The 23,557-nt window shown below is 39.3% G+C and overlaps 1 protein-coding gene across 14 annotated transcripts in view; it reads right to left on the reverse strand.

The window, feature by feature from the left end:
* LOC140729065 (adhesion G protein-coupled receptor L3-like) overlaps window positions 1-23,557 on the reverse strand; it is a 558,770-nt gene that overhangs the window by 57,475 nt on the left and 477,738 nt on the right. For 9 of the 14 annotated variants that reach the window (XM_073048349.1, XM_073048350.1, XM_073048353.1 and 6 more), the window contains 2 exons: window positions 6,920-6,946; window positions 3,117-3,285 (listed from right to left, as the gene is read on the reverse strand). In XM_073048349.1, the coding sequence (XP_072904450.1) occupies window positions 3,117-3,285; window positions 6,920-6,946 (196 nt within the window). The remainder of the gene's footprint in view (window positions 1-3,116; window positions 3,286-6,919; window positions 6,947-23,557) is intronic. The other 5 variants (XM_073048352.1, XM_073048354.1, XM_073048357.1 and 2 more) reach the window with 1 other exon arrangement.

Genomic DNA, 23,557 nt, shown 5'->3' on the forward strand with positions numbered 1-23,557 from the left:
GCATCATTTATTTTAATTTTCAGAGCACTAGGCAGCTGCTTAGAGGATTCCATGGCTGCTGATTGTTGAGTTAAGGTTTAAGGAGTCAGGGTATTTATAAAGCTTTGAAATTTGCATCACCTGGCCTTTCCTAACGATGATTGTGAACAAGCCATAGCCCTAACAAGCTAATTAAGGTCTGAGAAACTTGGTCTGATAACTTGGAAAAAGTTATCTGAGAGCTCAAATCTCATAGGGTGCCCAAACTTTTGCATGGTGCTCCTTTCCTTTTTTTTTCACTCTAAAATTGTACAAAACAAAAATAATACACTAATCTTGCATAAAATGTTGAAAAGAATGTTTCATCTTTAACTTTATGCCTTTTGGAGATCAGTTCATCTTCTACTCACTTAACTATTCACAGTAACAGAAATTTTGACCAGGGGTGCCCAAACTTCTGCATGCCACTGTACATATAAAAATAATAATATATCCTAAGACCCTCAGTGTCATGGCCTGTAGATAGATGGTGCATTATTATTGTCCCGAAGCCACAGTTCTGCAAGAGCAAGACACAGAGTTTCCTTGTCTTGTGCAAGTGCAGCTGCAGATGAAAGCAATTCAGTTTGTTTTCCTGGAGGTGAACACAGGAGAGCAGCACTCTCGGAAAGGGCCAGCCCCCAACCCAGTGTGGAATCTAGCGGCACACAGCCAGCTCCGGTTTGTCCTTCACTGGCACCGCAACAGATGACCTTGAAGTTCTCGATTGCGCAACAACCAAGAAAATGCAGCTCCTCCACTGTCAGTCTCACCAATGAGACAGTAATTTGGACTCACAGTATTCTGCATTACCAATGTTCATCAGGGTCTTGCGATCACAACAAAAGCGTTCAAGATAATCACTCACACCGTCCATTAGACTGCACTCTGCACCCTGCCTCCAACACCTTCTTCCCTGTGTTACTAGAAGCCGTGTACTTAAGGTGACAGAGGCCAGTTCAAAGAGATGTACGGGTTTTTTTTAATATATAGAGTGGTAGTTGTCTGGAGCAGACTACCAGGGGTGGTGGTGGAAGAAGTTGCTAGTTAGACACGTGAACATGTAGGAAATGGAGGGATGTAGATCATGTACAAGCAAGAGGAAATTTAATCGCATTTGGCATTGTCTTTAATGCAGCCATTGTGAACAAAAGGGCCCGTTCCTGTGATGAACTGTTGGATGTCCTATCTTACATTTCACATGCCCCAATGAGGAGATATTGAAGTATAAAGGGAAATGTGAGGCTCAGAGAGATTGAATGCTTGCTCTAAGTAAGGGATTACTCATGGTGCAATTCAGTTCCATTAAGAAAATGGTGACACACATTTTCTACGTGATTTCCACTATAGTCATAGTGTAAATTTGCATGGAATGAAACAAAAAATTGAAGAGTTACGACTACACAAGGAAGCTTCCATGAATTTTTACACCAATTCAGAAGGTAATTCACTCATAGATGTAATCTTTTGTCTATAAAAGAGGCAGCACTTCATGGAAGATTGGAGAATTCCTATCAAGTATGCTCTCAGGGTTGGGGGTGGGGGGGGGGGGTAGATTGCTAAGTTGTATACAGGCTCACTGATGTATAGCCCCAAAGTCACATTATTCCACCAGTGAAGAGTTGTAATGAACAGTCAAATTGTAACTGATGTTACGTTCAGTCTCAGTAAGGCTAAATCAGTCACATTGAATTAAATCGGCCCAGTCCTGTGCTGTACTGTTCTATGTTCTTCTATGTTTTGATTTGATCTGGAATATGAACCCAAGAATTGGAGTTAGTTGAAATCACTACCTGCGTGAAACAAATTCTCACTTTAAATTATTTTAAATTCTGCGCATCATTGGCTTGGATTCTGCCAATAATTGACTATAAACCTGACATAACTTTATAGCATTGATTACTGAGACATTTTTTTTCAGAATTGCATTATCAAGCTTCAGCAAAAATCCCAGAAAAACAAGGGGCTACAGCGGGATACAGATTCAGCGAGCTCCATCACAGGAAAAATCCTCCCATCACTGAAGACATCTTCAAATGGCAGTGTTTCAAGATGGCAGCATCCTTCACATAGGACCCTCACGTTCAGGACACGCCCTCTTCTTATTCCTACCATCAGGGAAGAGGTACAGAAGACCCACACTCAACAAGGTTCTTTTCCTCCACCATCAGATTTCTGGACAGCCCATGAATCCATGAACACTACTGTGTTATTCCTTTGCTTTTGCACTATTCATTTCCTTTTGTAACTTAGAGTAAAATGTATGTTTTTGAACTGCACTGCTGCTACATGTTTCACATCATACTTGTCAGCGGTAATAAATCTGATTCTAATTACATGCAAAAATTAGTTACAGCCGAGTGTAGCAAGCCCTGGGCAAACTGTACCAAATGCACTCTTTTCAGGCCCACATTCTTCAGTATTCTCCCCAACACTGCATGGGAGATTGTGCGGCCACCTTATGATCAAGCGACTGTACGGAGGAATATTATCACCACGTTAATGTTGATCTTAAAGCATCTGGTGCATCTGATATGAAATTCAAGTCTTTCAAAAACAACTTTCAAAGGTTGTAGAAAAATGATGAATTCGATGTCTCAAAATATAAAATGTCAGTCCATCTGGACGAGAAGAAACCTTCTAATCTCAGTCTGATTTATCATGCACTCCTCACCCTATCACTGCAAAGAAACCTACTGGGTTATGACAGCAACCTCTCATCTTTATCATCTCATTAAAATTACAAACTACTTCTGAGCAGATCATTTTTCTGCTGATACAGACATACTAAAACATTAATAGAACATTGATTACTCTAAAATTAGTATTTTCTGACTTCAGAAGGTCAGAGTTTAAACAATAAACACTGAAATCTGAAAAGACAATTAAAGATAGTTAAACAAAGGGGTAAAGGTTAATGTGTAGAAAAATTAATGAACTTTGACAAGTCTTTTCTAAGCTCCTTACACAGCAATTGACTTCTTCATTATTATGATAACACAGTAAAACCATTACTATGAAGATCAAGAGAAGTCATCAGATGTTATGCTCCTCTCAGCCCACATAAGTTATATGTTCTTCTGACACACAGAACTAACCTTCTTCTGTAGAACACAGTGGAAAATGAATATAAACATTCCCTGAAGAGAGTTGAAAATGGTGAAGAGATATGCCATGATAACAGTGCTTTCATTAATGAACATTAGTCCAAAAGCCCACGTGAGTCCAAGAAGGCAAAGGAGGGCTATGGCACCAATGACCCACGATCTGTAAAGAATAAAAACACAAATTATTTCATGCATTTTCACTTTGTTTCTAAGAAATGGTAATTCTTGTCAAATTTAATTATTTCAGTCTTCTAATCCCCAATTAAAAAGCATCTTTTCAAGTTATCTTTTTTGTTTTAAATGGTATTTTTAATCACTGTGACTTTACTGATCTAGAATAGGGTACTCTTTGTAAGTTGCATAATATTTAAATCAACTTAAATGTCTTTCATTATGGACTTTTACCAGTTGGAAAGCAACACAACATCAATAAACATAAGCAGCATAGGAATATTAAGCGATATCTGTTGTGGTTGATGATTAGCACTTAAGAGCAGCTTCCAGGGAAATTAGATCATGATTCCACAAATTTAGATCAGAACTTCTACAAAACCAGCAGGAAACAGATCGTAGGGTCTCTCTTCCCAACTCCATCCAGAAGGTTCATCCCACCTCCCGTCCAAAATGCAAGGTAGAAATAAGATATCAAAAGCAAAAAAGACAAGAGAAATTAAATAAGAGGAAATAAATGAGTTAATTTGCTGTTAGCAGTGAAATCAAAATGGTCACAAAAACACATCATTCGTGCTGTGGAATGGGGATGATAACAGACACAGGAGAAGACTCTTCACCAGAAGAACAAACTGAAATTATTAATGCTGTGAACATTTTCTGTTAAAAGGTCACTTCTTACCCAAACTGTTCATTTGCCCAAAACTAGACCTTTGCTTTGAGAGTGTATTGTCATAAGAACAAATGCAAAGGCAATCACTAGTATTGCAATATTTTAATTTTTTCCTGTTTTAATTATTGCTCAAATTAAAGCATGCTACTCTCACTGCTTCTTTATTATGAATTAATTAAGCAATATTAATTATTATGTTTGAGAGGGAGAAAATAAAGTCAGATATACCAATATTACAGTGGAGTACAGGGAATTACAGAGGCATGAGAGAGGAACTGGCCAGAGGGGACTCGAGCAGATATACAGCTGAACAGTAATGACTGGAGTTTCAAAGGGCAAGTTGGAAGGTGCAAGATACAGTAGATACATCACAAAGATGAAGGAGTATTCTGAAGGGAGGCTAGGCAACCGTGGCTGACAATGGAAGTCAAAAACAGCATAAAAGCAAAAGAGAGGGCATATTACAGAGCAGAAGTTAGTGGGAAGTTAAGAGGATTGGGAAGCTTTTAAAAAAACATCCGAAGGCAACTAAAAAAGCCAGAAAGAGAGAAAAAAATAAATATGAAGAAAAAATTAGCCAAAAATATAAAAGAAGATACAAAAAGGTGCTTTCAGATATATAAAGAGCAAAAGAGAGGTGAGAATGCATATTAGACCGATAGAAAATGTCTCTGGATATGTCACAATGGGGGACAAAGAAATGGCGGATGAACTGAATAAGTATTTTGTATCAGTCTTCACTGTGGAAGACACAAACCTAATGCTGGAAGTTTGAGAAGGTTAGGGGGCAGAAATGTGTGCAATTGCTATTACACTCACTTCTCCCACAGGAGAAGGTGTTTGGGAACCTGAAGGATCTGAACGTCGGTAAAACATCTGGGCCAGATTGACTACATCCCAAGGTTCTGAAAGAAGTAGCTCAAGAGATTGTGGAGGCATTAGTAATAATCTTTCAAGAATCACTAGATTCTGGAATAGTTCACGAGGAGAAATGCCACTCCACTCTATAAGAAGGAAGGGAGTCAGATAAAAAGGATATTACAGGCCAGTTAGCCTGACTACAGTGGTTGGGAAAATGTCAAACTCCATTATTAAGGATGGGATTTCCAGGTACTTGGAGGCTTATGAGAGAGTGAGCCATAGTCATCATGGTTTCCTTAAGGGGAAATCTTGCTGACAGATCTGTTGGAAATCTTTAAGGAAATAACAAGTAAGATAGACAAAGGAGTCAGTGGATGTTGTTTACTTGGATTTTAAGAAGGCCTCTGACAAGGTGATGCACATGAGGCTGCTTAAACAAGATAAGAGTCCATGGTGTTACAGGAAAATACTAGCATGTATAGAAGACAGGCTGACTAGAGGGAGACAAAGAGTGGGAAGTAAAGGAGGCCTATTCTGGTTGGCTGCCTGTGTCTAGTGGTGTTCGGCATGAGTCGATATTGGGACTGCTTTGTTTCACATTATATATCAATGATTTTGATGATGGAATTGATAGTTTTGTGGCCAAGTTAGCAGATGATGCAAAGATAAGAGGAGGGACAGGTAATGTTGAGAAAACATAGAGTCTGCAGCAGGACTTAGATTGGGAGAATGGGAAAAGAAGTGGCAGGTGGAGTATAGTGTTGGGAACTCCATTATCATGCACTTTGGCAGAAGGAATAAAGGTATAGGCTATTTGCTAAATGGAGTGGCAAATATTCAAAAATAGAGTGGCAAAGGGACTTGGGAGCCCTTGTGCAGGATTCCCTAACGGTTAACTTGCAGGATGAGTCAGTGGCAAGGAAGGAAAATCCAATGTTAGCATTCATTTTGAGAGTACTAGAATATAAAAGCAAGGATGTGATGCTGAGGCCTTATAAGGAATTGGTCAGACCACAAGTGGAGTATTGTTAACAGTTCTGGGCCCCTTAATGATGTGCTGGCATTGGAGAGGGTCTAGAGGTTCTCGAGAATGATTCTGGGAATGAATGGGTTAATGTACTACTGTATGAGGAGATTTTGATGCCTCTGGGCCTGTATTTGCTGATGTTTAGAAGAATTGGGGGGGGGGGGGGCGGCAGGGAATCTCATTGAAACCCGTCAAATATTGAAAGACCTAGATAAAGTGGATGTGAAGAGGATGTTTCCTATACTGAGTGAGTCCAGGACCAGAGGGCAGCGCTTTAGAAGGGTGACGTTCATTTAGAACAAAGATAATAAGGGATTTCTTGAGCCAGAAGGTGGTGAATCTGTGGAACTTATTGCCATGGGCAGCTGTGGACATGAAATCATTGATTACATTTAAAGAGGAGATTGGTCGGTTCTTGGTTATTCGGGGTGTCAAAAGCTATGGAGAAAAGGCAGAAGAATGGGGTTGAGAGGGATAATTAATTAGCCATGATGGAACTGCAGAAACATCATCTGAATAGTCTAATTCTGCTCCTTTGCCTTATTTGACTGAACACAGCTAAATTTACTTTTTTGGATAGTACTCAAATATAGCAACGCACTTGTAAGTAGTTATACAAAACACATAAGGTTTTACTTCTTTTTTGCGATATCATAACCAAGCCTGCTTACTAACAGGAGAATTCAAAGTAAACTGCAAAGGTGTTAGTTGCCTGTCCCTTGTTTCCTCAAGAAGTCATCTTCTTAAAGGATCCTGGATTATTATATAGATGGGTATACCCCATGCACCGCATTGTTCACATTAGCTCAAACTTGTCCAATAACTCCTCTTCTTGAATAAAGCAAAATATTATTTATGAATATGTTGGAAAAGAACACTGTTGCTAAGCAGCTCTGTGAATATTTAAATAAATTTCCTGGTTCCTCTACACAGTTTGCTCTTCCTTCTCTATGCAGATGACAGAGGCGACAATGGAGAAGAATATTATGGATGGGGCCAGCTTTCAGTACATGTCAAAGGCCACACAACATGACGCTTGTAAGTTATTCAGATCATTCTTACTTGATGAAGGGTCTGTTATCCTCACAGCTAAAGAATGCATGAATGCAAGGACAAAAACAGCAAAATTAGAAAATAATGGTTTCAGCAGCAAATAATAAAATAAAGAAAATTGAACCACCAGAACAAAACTTTCTCCAGCTGCTCCATTTCACCCAAAGCATGTTGGATACAAGAGCCAGGAAGCAGCTCTTCCTCACTTCTGCTGAAGAATACAGTGGCCAGAACTTCACTAAGTGTCCCACAGGTTCCCCACAAATCAAATACTGTGTGCATTTCAAAATATTATGAGGAATGGGATTTAACTATTTGATTTCAACAATGAAAATGAGCAGAAATGCTGGAAGAACACATTTCTATCACTGTTTCAGATTCAGCATCTGCAGCTTTATTGCTTCCCACTAAGCATTTTGATTTCCCTTTTGGCCGTGATACTCTCAAGATTTCTGTATTGCTTATTAATTACCTAAAAAGACAAATATAATGCTGGTATAGTTGTCCGGTGTACAAGATTTCATGTATTTGCCTGACATTCCTAAAGAGAGAAACTTTAAATTTTTGATTTGCATTCAGCAAATAGGTATGCTAAGTTGGGTTGAGTTGTTCTGCGATCTTGGAAATTTACTTGCAAACATGTTTCCACCATATGAGGAGACATCAACAATGCGCTGTTCATTTGTGGTGTGTCCTCTATATGTTTGGCCTTACTATACTTATCAATCAGCTGATTGGTTATGATTTTGGAAACTCAGTTGTAATGTGGGGAGGAAATCTTGTCACTGGTTGCATGGCGAACTTCATACATTGTGGTCTAGAGTTTTGTCTGCTGTCAACATTTGTTTACAGGATTGTTTGCGGAAGACCACGCTTTCAGGAATTCAGTTGCATGCTGCATGTTTGCTTGTGACATGACTGCCCAGCTGAATTTGTGCCCCTCCTGACCTTCATGGGTAGAGACAAAGGAGAGTTGTTCATGAGGCTTTACAGCCAGTTGATACTCATGGAGACCTCAAATGATCACAGCTGAGTTTCCGAAATGATGACCAATCAGCTGTTGATAGGTACATAAAGGCCAAGCATTCGGAGGACACACACCAATTAACGGTGCACTGATGATGTCTCCCCAAGTTCAGAGTACAACTCAATCCAGCCGTTAACCACCTGACCTACACATTTTCCAAATTACTACCAGGTGTGCTAAGTGCCTACATTATATGAGATGCAGGAGATTACAAAACCAACCTGCCAATTTGGACTAACCTCACCAGTCGCAAATATAGAACATGCTTACAGTCATGCAAAGAGCATTGTTTGGCCAGACTATTATCATCTTATGAAGTTCACATTATCTTGTGTAAGGGAAGAGTGTGATGACACAATCATGATTGCATTTGAACTTCTTTGTAGCTACTTGCAATCACATTACTCAGCATCAGTAGAGCTGCGAGCAACAGAAATAGATCCAATACATCAGACACTAGAGAACTCCCTCTTCAACAGATCATCAGTAGAAATCTTGATGTGCATTGGGAACAGACAGAAGAGTGGTGGCACCGTGGTGCAGCTGGTAGAGCCGCTGCTTGTCAGTGGCAGAGACCTGGGTTCGATCCTGACCTCCAGTGCAGTCTGCACTCTTTCCTTGTGATCACACAGCTTTCCAATCTTGTCCCGTATGTTGTAAAGCTAATTTGCTGCTGTAAATCACTGCAAGTCTGCAGATAGTTGTTGAAACTGGAAGGGGTTGATGAGAATAATAAAAAGGTATTTAATGTAGATTAATATTGATGGCTGGCATGGAAGTGGGCTGAAGGGCCTGTTTTCATACTGCATTTTTATATGATTCTGGAAATAATAAGAAAGTCTTGCGGCGAATGCAAATCTACTCAAATTAAATGTGATTCGAACTCTTTAACACTGTGATATGTCACTGTCTGCTAATTAATGACCTTCAGAGGAATGACTTGGTCAGCTACCAAATTGCATAAAGCATTGCCTTTGTCAACAATGACCATCACATCCAGACAGAAGAGTAACACAAGTAATGCGTATGTGACTGTGACCTCCAATAAATAATGGGCCAAAGTATACGTCAGTATGACCTAACCTCTCTGGCATCACAGTGAAAGGATTCATTATTTTAATTTGTTGACTGTCTTCTTCTTGTACAATAAAGTATAACTTTATTTCAGCATTCAGTTCGACATTCAACACTACTGTCCCAAAGGAAATTCTGAACAAACTCCTATTTCTCAGTCTACATACCCCCGGTGCAACTTCCCAACCAACAGTCTTCAGACAGTCAGGATATACAACCGCTCTTCCCTCCCCATCATCCTCAATACAGGTGCCCCCTCCAGTGCTGTGTGCCGAGCCTATTGTTGTGCACTCTGCTCACACGTGACTGCATGGCCAAACACCCGAGTAATCACATTGTCAAGTTCGCTGACGACACAATGGCGATGGGGCTCATCGCCAACAACAACCGGATGCTCTCCCAGCTCCTACACAGTGAAGATGAACGAGCTCAAAGCTTGGTGCCTGGCAAATAACCTCGTTCTCAATGTCAACAAGACAGAGGAGATGGTCATTGGACTTCAGGAAAACTTGCACCACACACATCCTCATTTACATCAACGGCAAAGCAGTGGAAACTGCCAGTTATTTCCAACTCCTGGAAGTGCACATGGTCCCAGAACGTTCTACACAATCAGGAAAGCTCGACAATGCCTTGGCTGTCTGAAGAGAACTGCACTATGCACATCTATACTCATGTCCTTTTACAGATGAGCAGTGGAGAGCATTCGAACATACTACTCCACGGTACTACCTGGAAGGTGAACAGAAAGGCTCTGCAATGGGTAAGCAAACTGTTCAAAGTAACACTGGCTCCACTCTACCCACTAAAGACGTATATACAGAAAGATGCCGAAGAAAGGCATCATGAAGGATCCCATTCACCCTGCTCATGGACTGTTTGTCCCACTTCCATCAGGGAGGAGGCTACATAGCATCCACACCAGGACCACGAGACTCAAAAATAGTTACTTTCTCCCAAAGAGTAAAGGGAATCAACACCTCAACCCATTAACTCCCCTTCCCACCACTACTTTATCATTTCCTGTCAAGGTCACCATATGTACAGACACTCCTGTGCCTACAGTTACTTTCTGGGCATACAGTCAATGTATATAAACTATCTTAATTATTTATATTTATTGTGTTTTTTTCATTTTTATCTTAGTAGGTCTTCTTGCGCTGCATCGGATACAGCGTACCAATTATTTTGTTCTCTTTTACACTGAGGCACTGGAGATGGCATTAAACAGTCTTACACAATCTAAAACTCAGCAAAAGTTTATTTTCATCTTATGTCACAATGTTCAAACAAAGCAAAATTAAAAAGTGACACCCATGTTCTCTGTAAATGGCTCGTTCCCCCCATTCTCAACATTCTAAACCAATATGGGGAACCACAAAACATGCAACACACATTGTGCCTTGGTAGTCTGTAACATTAGCCAGAAGTAATCTGTAGTGAACGGTTAATGGACAACAACGAGCTAAAGGAAGTTCCTGAATTGATTGTGGCTGGAAACCACAGGCTGCAATCACAAGAGACAGGAAAATAATCAGGCAGTTGGCGATAGCCACACAACATGCCACAACGAGACAGAAAAAAAAGCATTTCCTCAATCTTCAACATATCAGACATAAAACAGTCAAACTTGAGAGAGAATTTTCTGGACAGGATCCCTTGAAATAAATTGAATTTCAGTAGCTTCAATTGCACTTTCATCTTGCTTTAAATTATTGGGGAATTCAACATGCCTGGCAAAATAACTAACAGGACTGTTACATATGAACCATATGCAGGTTGGCAGTAAAACAGAGGAATAAGACTGCAGAATGTACTTGTGTGGTGATTGCTTATCCAGCTTTGATTAGGAACATTCACTTCATGAATTAAAACATTCACTTTATGGACAATGCAAACAAAAACAAAACCTGTGGAATAATATTCTGCAATTGAACTCAGGATAACGTTGCTGGGAAGCTCTCCACCACTCATTCTGACTAGAACGTAAAATTTGATAGTGTGACCACTTGAACTGCAAAAACCTGTGAGGACCAAAGACCTTCTAACCTTCACAATCTGAGCAGTTATGAGAGAGCATGTTGAGATAACTCTGGATGCAATGCAGAGGCAATTTGAAGTATTAAATTAAGTGTATCATATTAAAAAAATAATACAGGTTGTCACAGGTAATGAATGGGTTCCGAATTTACAGACAATCAAAAATCGATTTTGTCCATAAGTCAGAAAATACATTTTTTTAAAAAACACTTGACATGATAACTGTATTTTCACAGTATTAAGCGAATGATATCAAAAGCACTGGAATGATAAGAAAGAACAACCACTTAAAGTGAAAAGGGAAAGGAGACTAGTTTTGCCATGTGATGGAATAAAGATATGTAGTCTGTGTGTTGGATATTTGAATTTAATAGTCCTGGAGCTCACATGTCCATAACTAAGGCATTTGAACCCAGGAACAGCTTATAATGTTGATTTAAGGATATTTCCTTCAGCCTTCACCAGGATGGCTTTAATACAAATGGATGACTTTTTTTAACTTCACCACAAGGGCATCTCACTTCAAGAACATAGAACAGGTGTTCTAGTAAAGGTGGACTGAAGAACCTGTTTCTACCATGTCTGAGCTGACTAGAATGCCAACATAAACTAATCACATCTGTCTACACATGGCTTATATTTCATTTCCTGTCTGTCATCGTGTGTCCAAATGCCTCTTAAACATTGCTATAGTATCTGTTTCTGTAACCACTCCTGGCAGCCCATTCCAAGCACCCACCCAGCAGTCTGTGTTGGAAAACTTGCCACTGTCCTCCTTTCACCTTGTACCTAGACTGGGTAAATGCAAAGTTTTTTCCCTGGGGTGGAGGGTCAACAATTAAAGGACCTAGGCTTAATATGAGTAGGAGCCTGAGGGGCAACTCCCCCCCTACACCCACACACAAAGGGTGGTATGCATATGGAATAAACTACCAGATAAAGTGATAAAGGTGGGGACACTTAAAAGACATTTGGACAGGTACATGGATAGGAAAGGTTTAAGAGATAGATGGTCAACATTCAAACAAATGGGACCAGCTTAGATAGAAATCTTGGTCAGCATCGACAAATTGGGCCAAATGAACTGTTTCCATGACTCTATTATTTGACTTTTCTAACTTGGGACAACGACTCTGACTCTCTATCCTATCTATATCATGTTGGGAGAGTAAAATGTCAACACTTCCTGAAGAACTGGAGGCAAAAGAAAAGAAAGAATTATAATTAACATGATGTATCATATTGTAGCTATTGTTTTGGTCAGTCATCTCTGAAGGGAACTGCAACTATTTATACATCCCAGCTCGCTAATGACCTTAGAAAAGATATGCAAAACCATTTTCCTTCATTATGCAACTCCTTTCCAGAAAATTAAATGAGGTCAAGGATGATTACAAAGGTGGTATTAGTTGGTGCTGAACAGTAAATGTTTTTTCAGTTTTCTTGGAGAGGGTGAAAGGGAGGGAGTAATGGATTAAAAAGCATTTGTGCAATTGTACACACTGGCTGCAAGGAGGGAAGACAATTTGTCAGAACAAAGTCATTCTGCTACAATGACTAAATAAAAAGCCACAAACTACAAACTCTGCATGGCGGGGTGGGGGGGGGGGGGGGGGGGAAGAAGAGGTGTCAAAATGACTTATTTTAAACACCAGCAATTAATTTCAAGGTTACTGACCACTGCAAAGTGGAACTGAAAGATTTTATACCATTTCCTTTCCAGTAACATTGAAGAACATCTTTCAACAGGCATTTATAAAGCATTGCTTTATAATGGTTGAAATTATATGCCCAAATAAATGCATTTCCATAAATCAATTTCAGCAACATATCCAATCAGCTGCTAGAAGCTGAAGCTCTGCAGCAAAGCCGTGTTTGGATAAAAGCAATTAAAGTTATAAAGAGCCCCAGACTACAGACACATTCCTGCAGTCCATTACAGTCCTATTAGTCAGGTTCACATCAATAAAGGTAACCATTTTTATGCATTGTCTTGTGATAATGTAATGAGTTGATTAAGAACGGCTACTTCTACTCGGAGACTACAAGGTGACTTGCTCAGCAGATGCTTAAGGCTTGTTAATGGGGCTTGAGCAATCATTAATCTCTCCAATTTCCCTGCAAACTCTTGGAGCTCCAATACAGTCCGTAATCACAAATCAATGAGATTATTTAAATGCTGATGATTGTCATTTCAACCCCCCTCCAGGAGGAAACTGGCTCTTATCCATGGCATTTGGCATTTAAACAACCATGGTTAAAATGATAGCTGAAACAAGCAAAGGGGAAAAAATTTAAAAAAAAACACTGAACAGAATTGTTCATACTGATTCCCAATGAATAGTCACACATTACTGGACTCAAAGCAAAATGACAAGGTCAACAGGAAAAAAAAGAGGAAGGCGAAACTTGGAAAACTTAGAGAAGCCTTGGAAAGAATGAAAACATAAAATTGTTCAAACTCCATTCTTTCTGTATTCATTTCATTCATTTAGAAAAATATCCTGATCAAGTTCACCTTAAGTAAAGAAAATTGAGCAAATGAATAAAGATGGTAACTCCCAAATAGGGTGATAGAATTTCACAGAATTAAAGAAGAAATATGAAAAGAAATTAATTTATTATCTGAGATGTTATCTTATATTTTAGCATAACCTCCAGTATAGAAAGCACAGGCAAGTTGACAAAAATCTTCAAATATGGCCTTTGATCTTTCCATGTTGCATGGTTCATTTATTTTAAAATGAACATCTTAATTAATATCCAGTAAGTAAAACAGTGAATTTGGGCAGATGTGTCTGATGCTTGCTGGAACAGATTCACTTCACTTTCTTTTTGTCACATTCATTTCAAAATTTGGTGCTTAAACTCAATGGGCAACAGTGATAACTGTAGATATACAGAAAGTGTCCACATTCCAGTATGAAGCTTCATCTATCACTTGAAGAACATCAAGGAAAATCAAAATAAACAGGATTAAAAGAAAGAACAAGAGAATAACATTTTACTCAGAACTCACATCATTCATTCACAAGAGATGTTAGTTCAATTTTCAACCTTAATCCATTAAAAGACTGTTTTCTGTTTGTTTCCATTACAATCCCAGTCCTGGACATCAATCACTTAACTGACTATAGCCAAAATCCAGAATCCATGGGCTCCAAAGTATCACAATACTTCCTCGAATCCATTTGATTATAAAATCAGAACAAATAGATACTGATTACATCTTCTGGCAAAGCCTTGATATTTGGTGGCACAGATCACTAAGGATTAAATATTTGGAACAGAAGACCTCATGGAGCTGTACTCAGCAAGCATCACACACAGTGGTCACTGCCCCAACTTAGTTTTAGCACTTGTGAAAGTGAGCCAACTGTCACAGAAATTCTCCTTAACATAAAATTATCAGGTTGGACAAACTTAGAATTCTTTTCTCTTAAGCATTGAAGCTGAGGGAAGATCTGATACAAGTTTATAAAATTATGAGACTCAGAGATCAGGAAGATAGTCAAAATAGGGGAGAAATTTTGAATTCTAGAGGGCTTAGCTCTTAAGCTGAGAGGGGGAGTTTGAAAAGAGGATGTGAGGAACAAGTTTCCTTGAAACACCATGGTTGGCGCATGGAACATGCTGCTAGTGGAAGCAGATACGATAGTTGTACTCAATAGGCTGTGGACAGGAATACAAGTATGCAGGGAATCATCTGCAGGCAAAGGGGTGGCTTAGTTCATATCATGCTCGACATAGATATTGGGGGCCAAAGGGGACTATCGCTGTGCTGTACAGTTCTATGCTCCTTAAAACTAGGCCCTCTTGAATGAAAACTGTACTTAAAAAATGATGATTACATGATAAAACTGCAGTCGTTTGTGGAAATGTGTAATGAATAGACAGCCACATACTTGACCTATAACCTCTTAAATAGAAGTTTCATTCTGAAAGTTTTTAAGAAACAACCACCCTTGCTGAAAATTAATCTTTCAAGTTCATAATCAATTGCTATTTACCACAGAAAACAAATGATGCATTAACTGCATAAGTACAGGTTAAATGAGTTGGATGGCTCATACTGGCTGTGTGGTGAAAAAGGTACAACAGCGCCTCTTTCACTTCAGATGGTTGAAGAAGTTTGGTATGGGCCCCCAAATCCTAAGAACTTTCTACAGGGCCACAATTGAGAGCATCCTGACTGGCTGCATCACTGCTTGGTATTGGAATTGTAATTCCCTCAATCACAGGACCCTGCAGAGAGTGGTGTGGACAGCCCAGCGCATCTGTAGATGTGAACTTCCCACTCTTCAGGACGTTTACAAAGACAGATATGTAAAAAGGGCCCAAAGGAACATTGGGGATCCGAGTCACCCCAGCCACAAACTGTTCCAGCTGCTACCATCCGGGAAACGGTACTGCAGCATAAAAGCCAGGACCAGCAGGCTCTGGGACAGCTCGTTCCACCAGGCCGTCAGACTGAATAACTCATGCTGACACAACACTACTTCTATGTTATATTGACTATCCTGTTGTACATAATATTGATTATTAATTACTATAATTACACTACGGAGACGTAGTGAAAAGATTTTTACTCCTCATGTATATGAAGGATGTGAGTAATAAAGTCAATTCAATTCTTTTTGTTGTAAGCATCCAATGCAGTCTATTTTTTAAGATAACTAATTATGCAAGATACAGAAAAAACTGAAAGACAATAATTTACCACGAATGCCAGTCAATTCTGCATAAAAAATCTGAGAGTGCATACTTTGTTGGAAGATGTTTTTTGTATGATTTGCCACAAGAAACCAGCATCCATTATGGAAAACACCCAACATTCAGGCCATGCCCTTTTCTCACTACTACCATTGGACTGGAGGTGCAGGAGCCTAAGGTCTAGGTTCAGGAACAGTTATTGCTCTACAACCAGCACTGTGGATAATTTCATTCATCACGACTCTGAACTGATTCTACCACCTACAGACTCAAGGACTCATGTTGTCAGTATTATTTTTATTTGTACAGTTTGTCTTGTTGCTTACATTGACTATTTGACAGTCTTTTGCTACTCCTGTATATTTTTCTTTGTAAAAATCTACTGTAGTTCTTGTTACTTCTAAATGCCTGCAATAAATTAATCTCAAGGTGGTACACGGTAACAAATAGCTACTTTAATAAATTTACTTTGAACTTTGCTACACAATTTATCTGACAGAGCAAAATTATTTATGTTTGTTTTGTCATCCCTCTTGTGACCCTTCATTAACTGCTTAAAATTTAATTCACACAAGTTTATTAATTTTCCCGGATAGGTGCTAGGAGGCAAAATGAAAACAGCTTAAGCATAAAAATCAGCCAATTTTAATAATGAAGATCAGCTGAGGAAGTTTCCTTGTGGCAATTTTTCAAAATTATTTGAAAATGAAAGTGTTCAGAATGTTATCAGTTCATTGAGTTCTCAGAATTACAAATCAAGAACCTTATCTGATCTCTTTCATGACAAGATGATTAAGATCTTCATGTGTCGAATGAAAGTCAACACTGGGCACAACACATGAAGCTTTTCCTTACACAGACAGAGGCTGACACCTGGAATGTGCTGTCAGAGGTGGAATCAGATACGACTGCAACATTTGAAAGGAATTTAGACAAACGCTAAAGTAGGCAATGTACAGAACAGAGGCCTAATGCAGAGAATGGGATTTGTTTAGATGGACAAAAAGGTTGGCATAAACGATCCAGTTTCTGTACTGCATAACTCTTTGTCTTGATGACAAGATCACTCACTAATTTGCGACATCTCTCTCTTTGTACCTTCCACAGTGTATGCAATAGCCACAAACAAGAGAAAATCTGCAGATGCTGGAAATCCGAGCAACGCACACAAAATGCCGGAACTCAGCAGGCTCGAAATGTCAACTGTACTTTTTCCATAGATGCTGCCTGGCCTGTTGAGTTCCTCCAGCATTTTGTGTGTGTTGCTACGTAATAGCCAGCTGGGTGTAAAAGAATAATAATTTTTAAGGACTTTCAATCGCTGCATAAAAGGATCTCACTCTAGTCCTGATGTAAGATTAGACAGTGACCTCTAAGACATGAATCCAGGCTGAAAGGATTGGATGAAATTACCCATTGCAAAATCATCAGTGAAATAAGCTTGGACAATAGGAACAGCATGGCTCGTGACCTTGTAACTCAGTATGAAACTTCATTCAATTAGCAAATTACTTCAAACAGGCTACAGGAGTGCAGGAGCGGGATGTGAAAATCTCACACTTTAGTGCATGAAGGGCATTATTCAAGAATTAAAACCTGGAGAATAATGTTGCCAGAAAAATGAAAGGCTTTGTAGTTTTATGATGGATAGCTGGGCTTGCATATAATTCACTCAAAACACTTAGCTCGACTGAGAACTTGGGAACTCAGAACTCAAATGACACTACTGCAATTAATGATTAGAAAGGAAAGTGTGCCAACATTAGAAACAAGTTGGATGACTGCTAATTAAAATAAGCCCCTACAAGATGAGAAAAGGATAGAAACATAGGATTAGAAGTATTGCTTACTTGGTGGAAAAACACTGAAAAAGACTGGAAGGGATAAATGGTTTGCTTCATGTACTTCTAAACAATGACCTGAGACAGCAAACTGCTGACAGGTAAGCTGTAACTGTCTCAATAACGACGACAAAGTTCGTGAAACAGAAATTGATGCAAAAGGATAAACAAATTACTGCTGCAAACTGGTTAGCTCACTTGGCATGTTTATCACACAACTGTAAACAAGCTCAGAATATGCATATGCAGTTGATTTAATAATGAAAACAGATCACGTATCACAGGCGACTGTGGACCATACAAGAAATGAATGTTAATTTGATTTTTGGAGGCATAAGAAATTAAATTAATTTTATAGTAGAGGAAGATAAGGGTCTGGAAGGATGTTTAACATTTAAAAAAAAATAAAGACTTCAAAATTAATTGCTAAAGTCTTTGACACCAAGATTGTAAGATAATTAAAAATAGAATTGAGAAGTATTTAAAATTGCTAATCAGTTTTGAAAACAATATTACAATATGGGAGCTTCTGTATGATTTAAGCTTAGACCCTTCTGGTAACTGCAAAATATCTCATTAATTTACACAAGTAGTCATAGAGAAACAACTTCTCTAAAGAGGCAGAACAAAAGCATACATCTCCTGGACAGAAGTCTGCTACAATATCATCCAAATAAAATTATACACCACTTTGATTTCTCTTTCAGCTTGGCTTGTAAAAAATATCAAAATTGGTGTGGGTCACACCTTCGCAATTCAATATAAAATACCTAGCATCATCTGCAAATTTTGATTACAGATAATTGGGCCATCAGTTAATCAGGGCAGCAACTTATTTGGGACACCTCTTAAAGAGCAAAAGCAGTGACTTTTCTCACTGAAGGCAAGAAATATGTAGTTAGACAATTCAATTGGTTTTTCTCACCATGGCTTCAAGCATTCAGGCTTGGGGATGCCAGAAAGGAGTGAAAAATAAACAATTGCACTACTTCAATGTGTTAGAAATTATGAAGAATTTGAAGGTATTGACACTCATCTTGAATGTTACAATGAAAATGAAGATTTGGAGGGTGCAATCATCAAAAGCAATGTATGAAGGTAATCCATTATCCACACAAGGTGTCTGCACTGAGTTTGATCATTTACAATCAAACAAAAGAACACGGCAGTGTACACTAAATTAATTCTCCATTGATAAATATTAGAAACAAATACAGTGTTATAGCACTGCAGTAGTATAGGTTGTGTTCTAATTGTTACTTGGGTAAATGGTAGTTTGTCTTTTTATATTCTTTTAACTATTTCCATGAAACATTGGCTAATTGAGGCAGCTGTTTAACTGGGAAAAAAAGGTACTGGTCCCAATCTGTCCCAATTAACTGGAGTCTGCTGTACATTCTTAAGAGTCACACAGTACAGAAATAGGCCATTTGGCTCAACACGTCCCTTCCGACCATCAGTGACTATCCGAACTCATTCCATTTACCAGCATTGATCTGTAGCTTTTTATGCATTGGCAATTTCAGCGCTCACCAAATTTGTGAGAATACCTACCTGCTCCACTCACTCAAGCAGTGTGCTCCAGATTTCACCCACTGTTTTCCATTGAGAGTAGGGGAGATTCAAACGAGAGGACATGATTTGAGAGTTAGGGGGCAAAAGTTTAAGGGAAACACGAGGGGGTATTTCTTTACTCAGAGAGTGATAGCTGTGTGGAATGAGCTTCCTGTAGAAGTAGTAGAGGCCAGTTCAGTTGTGTCATTTAAGGTAAAATTGGATAGGTATATGGATAGGAAAGGAGTGGAGGGTTATGGGCTGAGTGCGGGTAGGTGGGACTAGGTGAGATTAAGAGTTCGGCACGGACTAGGAGGGCCGGAATGGCCTGTTTCCATGCTGTGATTGTTATATGGTTATATGGTTTCAGAGAAAAAGTTCTCCCTCAGTTTCTCTCTATCCCCTTACCCAAAATTTATACTCTCTAGCTTTAGAAATCTCTCTGGGGGGGGGGGGGGATGTTTTTATGTTAACTAGTCTATCTATGTCCCTCTCATGTTTATCTATCTAAAGGCTTATCCCTATTCAACTGCATCAAATATTGTTGACAAGAAAATTTTCAGAGTTTAAATGTTGCTTCTCTGCTGATATTGTCATACCAAGGAGACAGAGACCCCAAATTAATCATTTGAATTTATCCCACGAAGCAGGAATTATATTGCCTCCTTTCTGCTCAGTTTCCCACATCCTGATAAATGTAGCTTAGAATGGTAATGAAGTTATTGAAGATCAATCTCTACCCACTGTAGAGCCAGCCATGAATCTAGCAAAACACTAATCTGTAAAGCTTTGGGGACCTTATTCCTCCCAGTTCTTCCTCTATAGCTCAACAATGGCAAAGTCAGGTTTTGAATCGTAAATTCCATTGCAATTGTATGAATTGGACTAGAATCAGAAAATTACACCCAATAATGAACCAGAATGTTCTCAATTTGACAATTATTATTCAGTTAGACAATGGAAATAAATTGACCAAAACAAAATCTGGTGAAATCAGAAACACAAGAGATTCTGCAGATGCTGGAAATCTACATGAACTCAGCATTCTGTGTGTGCTAATCTGCTGAAATGTTTGTTTTTCCCTCCCCGGAGCTACAACATTTGCCACTGCTTTTGTCAAGGAAATCCCAGGCAAGAAGCAAATATCTTGCTAAAATTTCCCCAGAATTATCAACACGGGAACATCAAAAATGGAGGAAATGGACCCACTATGGTCATTATTCGATTAGGGAATTATTCAGTATGCCAGCAAGAAAATGAATCTCCAAGTTGTATATGGTGACATATATGTGTTTTAATAAACTTACTTAGAACCTTGAACTTCAAAGCCCATAGTTTCCTGAAGGTGGCTTCAGAGGCTGAGAGACCTGACATAAGTTTATAAAATTATCAGGCATTGATGGATAGCTGGCATCTTTTTCTCAAAGTTGAAATGTCTAACATTAAAGTGTATGCATTCAAGATAAAAGGGGGCAAGTTGAAAGGAGATGGGCAGGGCAGGTTTTCTTTTAAAACACAGAGAACGGTGGGTGCCTGTAATGTACTGCAGGATAAAGAATATATAGAAAAGGAAGGATAGGAACCATGGTCAGCTGGAAGTGATTGGTGTGATTAAGGCTCATTAGCTTAATTAGTTCAGCACATTGCCGTAGGCCGAAGAGCCTGATCCTACTGTACTGTTCTATGTTCTTTGAGCTGAAAGTCATTCACTGGTGATCATGTGCCTCAAGATCACCACCATCTCGGACAACAAGACCCTGCAGCGGATAGTGAGGTCAGCTGAGAAGATCATCGGGGGCTCTCTTCCCGCTGTTATGATCCCAGCCCCCTCCTTCTTGAGAATCGCAAGATCGCTATTAATTCGGGTCTTGGACCCAGGAAATGAGAGAGAGAATCCTCAGCAGGACAAAGCAACGGATTTGGCCATTGTTTCTTGGAGACACGTTTGTGGATTGCGATCCTATACTACGTGCCAGCTCTCAGGGCTACGTGTACACCCTCGGCAATGTGGGCTGGGGATTGCATCATCCCACCCTGATTGACATCTACCACCCTGCAAGTCAAGATAAAAGAGGGGCTGCAGGGGGCAGTCCCCTAGCGACGCACCAGAAGGAGACACCATTGCTCATCGCTCCCCTGATAACGGGAAGCTATTCGGAAGCCACGTGTGGTCCGTTTCCCCTGGCCTGGGGAACGGGTGGCTGATAACACCGAAAAGGACTTTGAACTAACAACGGGGAACCCACGTTCCCGATTCAACGGTTTGCGTCCTAAAAGACTGGGCAAGTTTCTTTTCTCACCAAAAATCTCTCTCTCTCTCTCCAACAAGTGAAACCCAGCGGTCCCCAAAAAGCTAAAAGCCTGCATGAACTTGAGAGACTTTTATATTTCCATCGGACAATATTTTTACCCCTAGAAAAAACGATAGAGCTACTTCTTATTGATGATTATTACTATACCCGCGCTTTAGATTGAGTATTGACGACATATATTATCTGAATGTTTGTATTAACCTTACTTTTGTGCCCCTTTATAAATAAAAACTTTTTAAAAATAGTACCATCAGACTTCAACGGACCTCTCTATCTTTGCTGGTAAGTGACCCAGTTACGGGGTTCGTAACACCGCCATTACAGATATTTACACCACACGCTGCATCTGCAAAGGAAACAGCTTTATGAAGGACCCCACGCACCCCTCAAACAAACTTTTCTCCCTCCTGCCATCTGGGAAAAGGCACCGAAGCATTTGGGCTCTCACGACCAGACTTTCTAACAGTTTCTTCCCCCAAGCCATCAGACTCCTCAATATCCAGAGTCTGGACTGACACCAACTTACTGCCTCTACTGTGCCTATTGTCTTGTTTATTATTTAGTGTAATGCCTGCACTGTTTTCTGCATTTTATGCAGTCCTGGGTAGGTCTGTAGTCTAGTGTAGCTTTGTTTTTGTGTTGTTTTATGTAGTTCAGTGTAGTTTGTGTACTGTTTCATGTAGCACCATGGTCCTGAAAAAGGTTGTTTCATTTTTACTGTGTACTGTGGCAGCAGTTATGGTTGAAATGACAATAAAAAGTGACATGAACTTGAACTTGATACAGGAAGGCTCTTCAGCTCATCACACCAGTACCCACCATCAACCATCCATCTACACTAACACTACATTCATTCACTTATTTTATTCTCCCTATGTTCACCGACACACTTTCTTTTATTCTTCACACAATCTCAGTTTCTCCCACATTAAACCACTCACTTACACAGAAGGGACGTTTTGCAGAAGCCAATTAACTTACTGACCTGCACGTCTTGGGAACGTAGGAAGAACCGGAGCACCTGGGGAAAATCTGCATCACCATATTGACAGCACCAGATATCAGGATTGATCCCAGGTTTCTGGCCCCGTGAGGTAGTGAATCTAGTAACTGCCCCACTGGACACCACCTCCATAGTGGAAGAAAATCAGGGAGTCTGCATTTCAATAGTTTACTCAATTTTTAAGCTTAACAGTCACTAAAGAAATGAGGCTGACTTCATGGCAATTAAATTCCCTAACTTTCTACACGTGGGCATTAGCTAGAGTTGGGTTTCCTTCTTTAATGCAGAATCAGAATCAGAATCAGGTTTATTATCACCGGCATGTGACGTGTAATTTGTTAACTTAGCAGCAGCAGTTCAATGCAATACATCATCTAGCAGAGACAAAATAAATAAATTAAAATAATAATAAATAAACAAGTAAATCAATTATGTATATTGAATAGATTTTTTAAAACGTGCAAAAACAGAAATACTGTATATTTTTTAAAAAGTGAGGTAGTGTCCAAGGGTTCAATGTCTATTTAGGGACTGGATGGCAGAGGGGAAGAAGCTGTTCCTGAATCACTGAGTGTGTGCCTTCAGGCTTCTGTACCTCCTACCTGATGATAACTGTGAGAAAAGGGCATGCCTTGGGTGCTGGAGGTCCTTAATAATGGACGCTGCCTTTCTGAGACACCGCTCCCTAAAGATGTCCTGGATACTTTGTAGGCTAGTGCCCAAGATGGAGCTGACTAGATTTACAACCTTCTGCAGTTTCTTATTTGAAGATGTAATCAATGCATCCGACAAGGTAAACCAAGCCTATTATTTGAATGAACATCAAGAAAGCTGAACCAGAAGTCATTTGTGGAAAAAGAATTGAATAAAGCATACAGAAAGATTTTCAGACCCAGAAATATATTAGTTAAATAATTTTCTAAGTTACTTTACAGACTAACCAATATAGAACTACCTTTAGGAGAACAGATATCTCAAAGAGAGATGCTGTCAATGTCTCAGTCTCATTTTAATATTTTTATATATTTTTATATTTTTGGCTCAACTTTGCACAACCATAAACCAAATAGATGCCCAAGTGAA

The sequence above is a fragment of the Hemitrygon akajei genome, chromosome 6 (genome assembly GCF_048418815.1).
Source record: "Hemitrygon akajei chromosome 6, sHemAka1.3, whole genome shotgun sequence".
Classification (NCBI taxonomy): Eukaryota; Metazoa; Chordata; class Chondrichthyes; order Myliobatiformes; family Dasyatidae; genus Hemitrygon; species Hemitrygon akajei.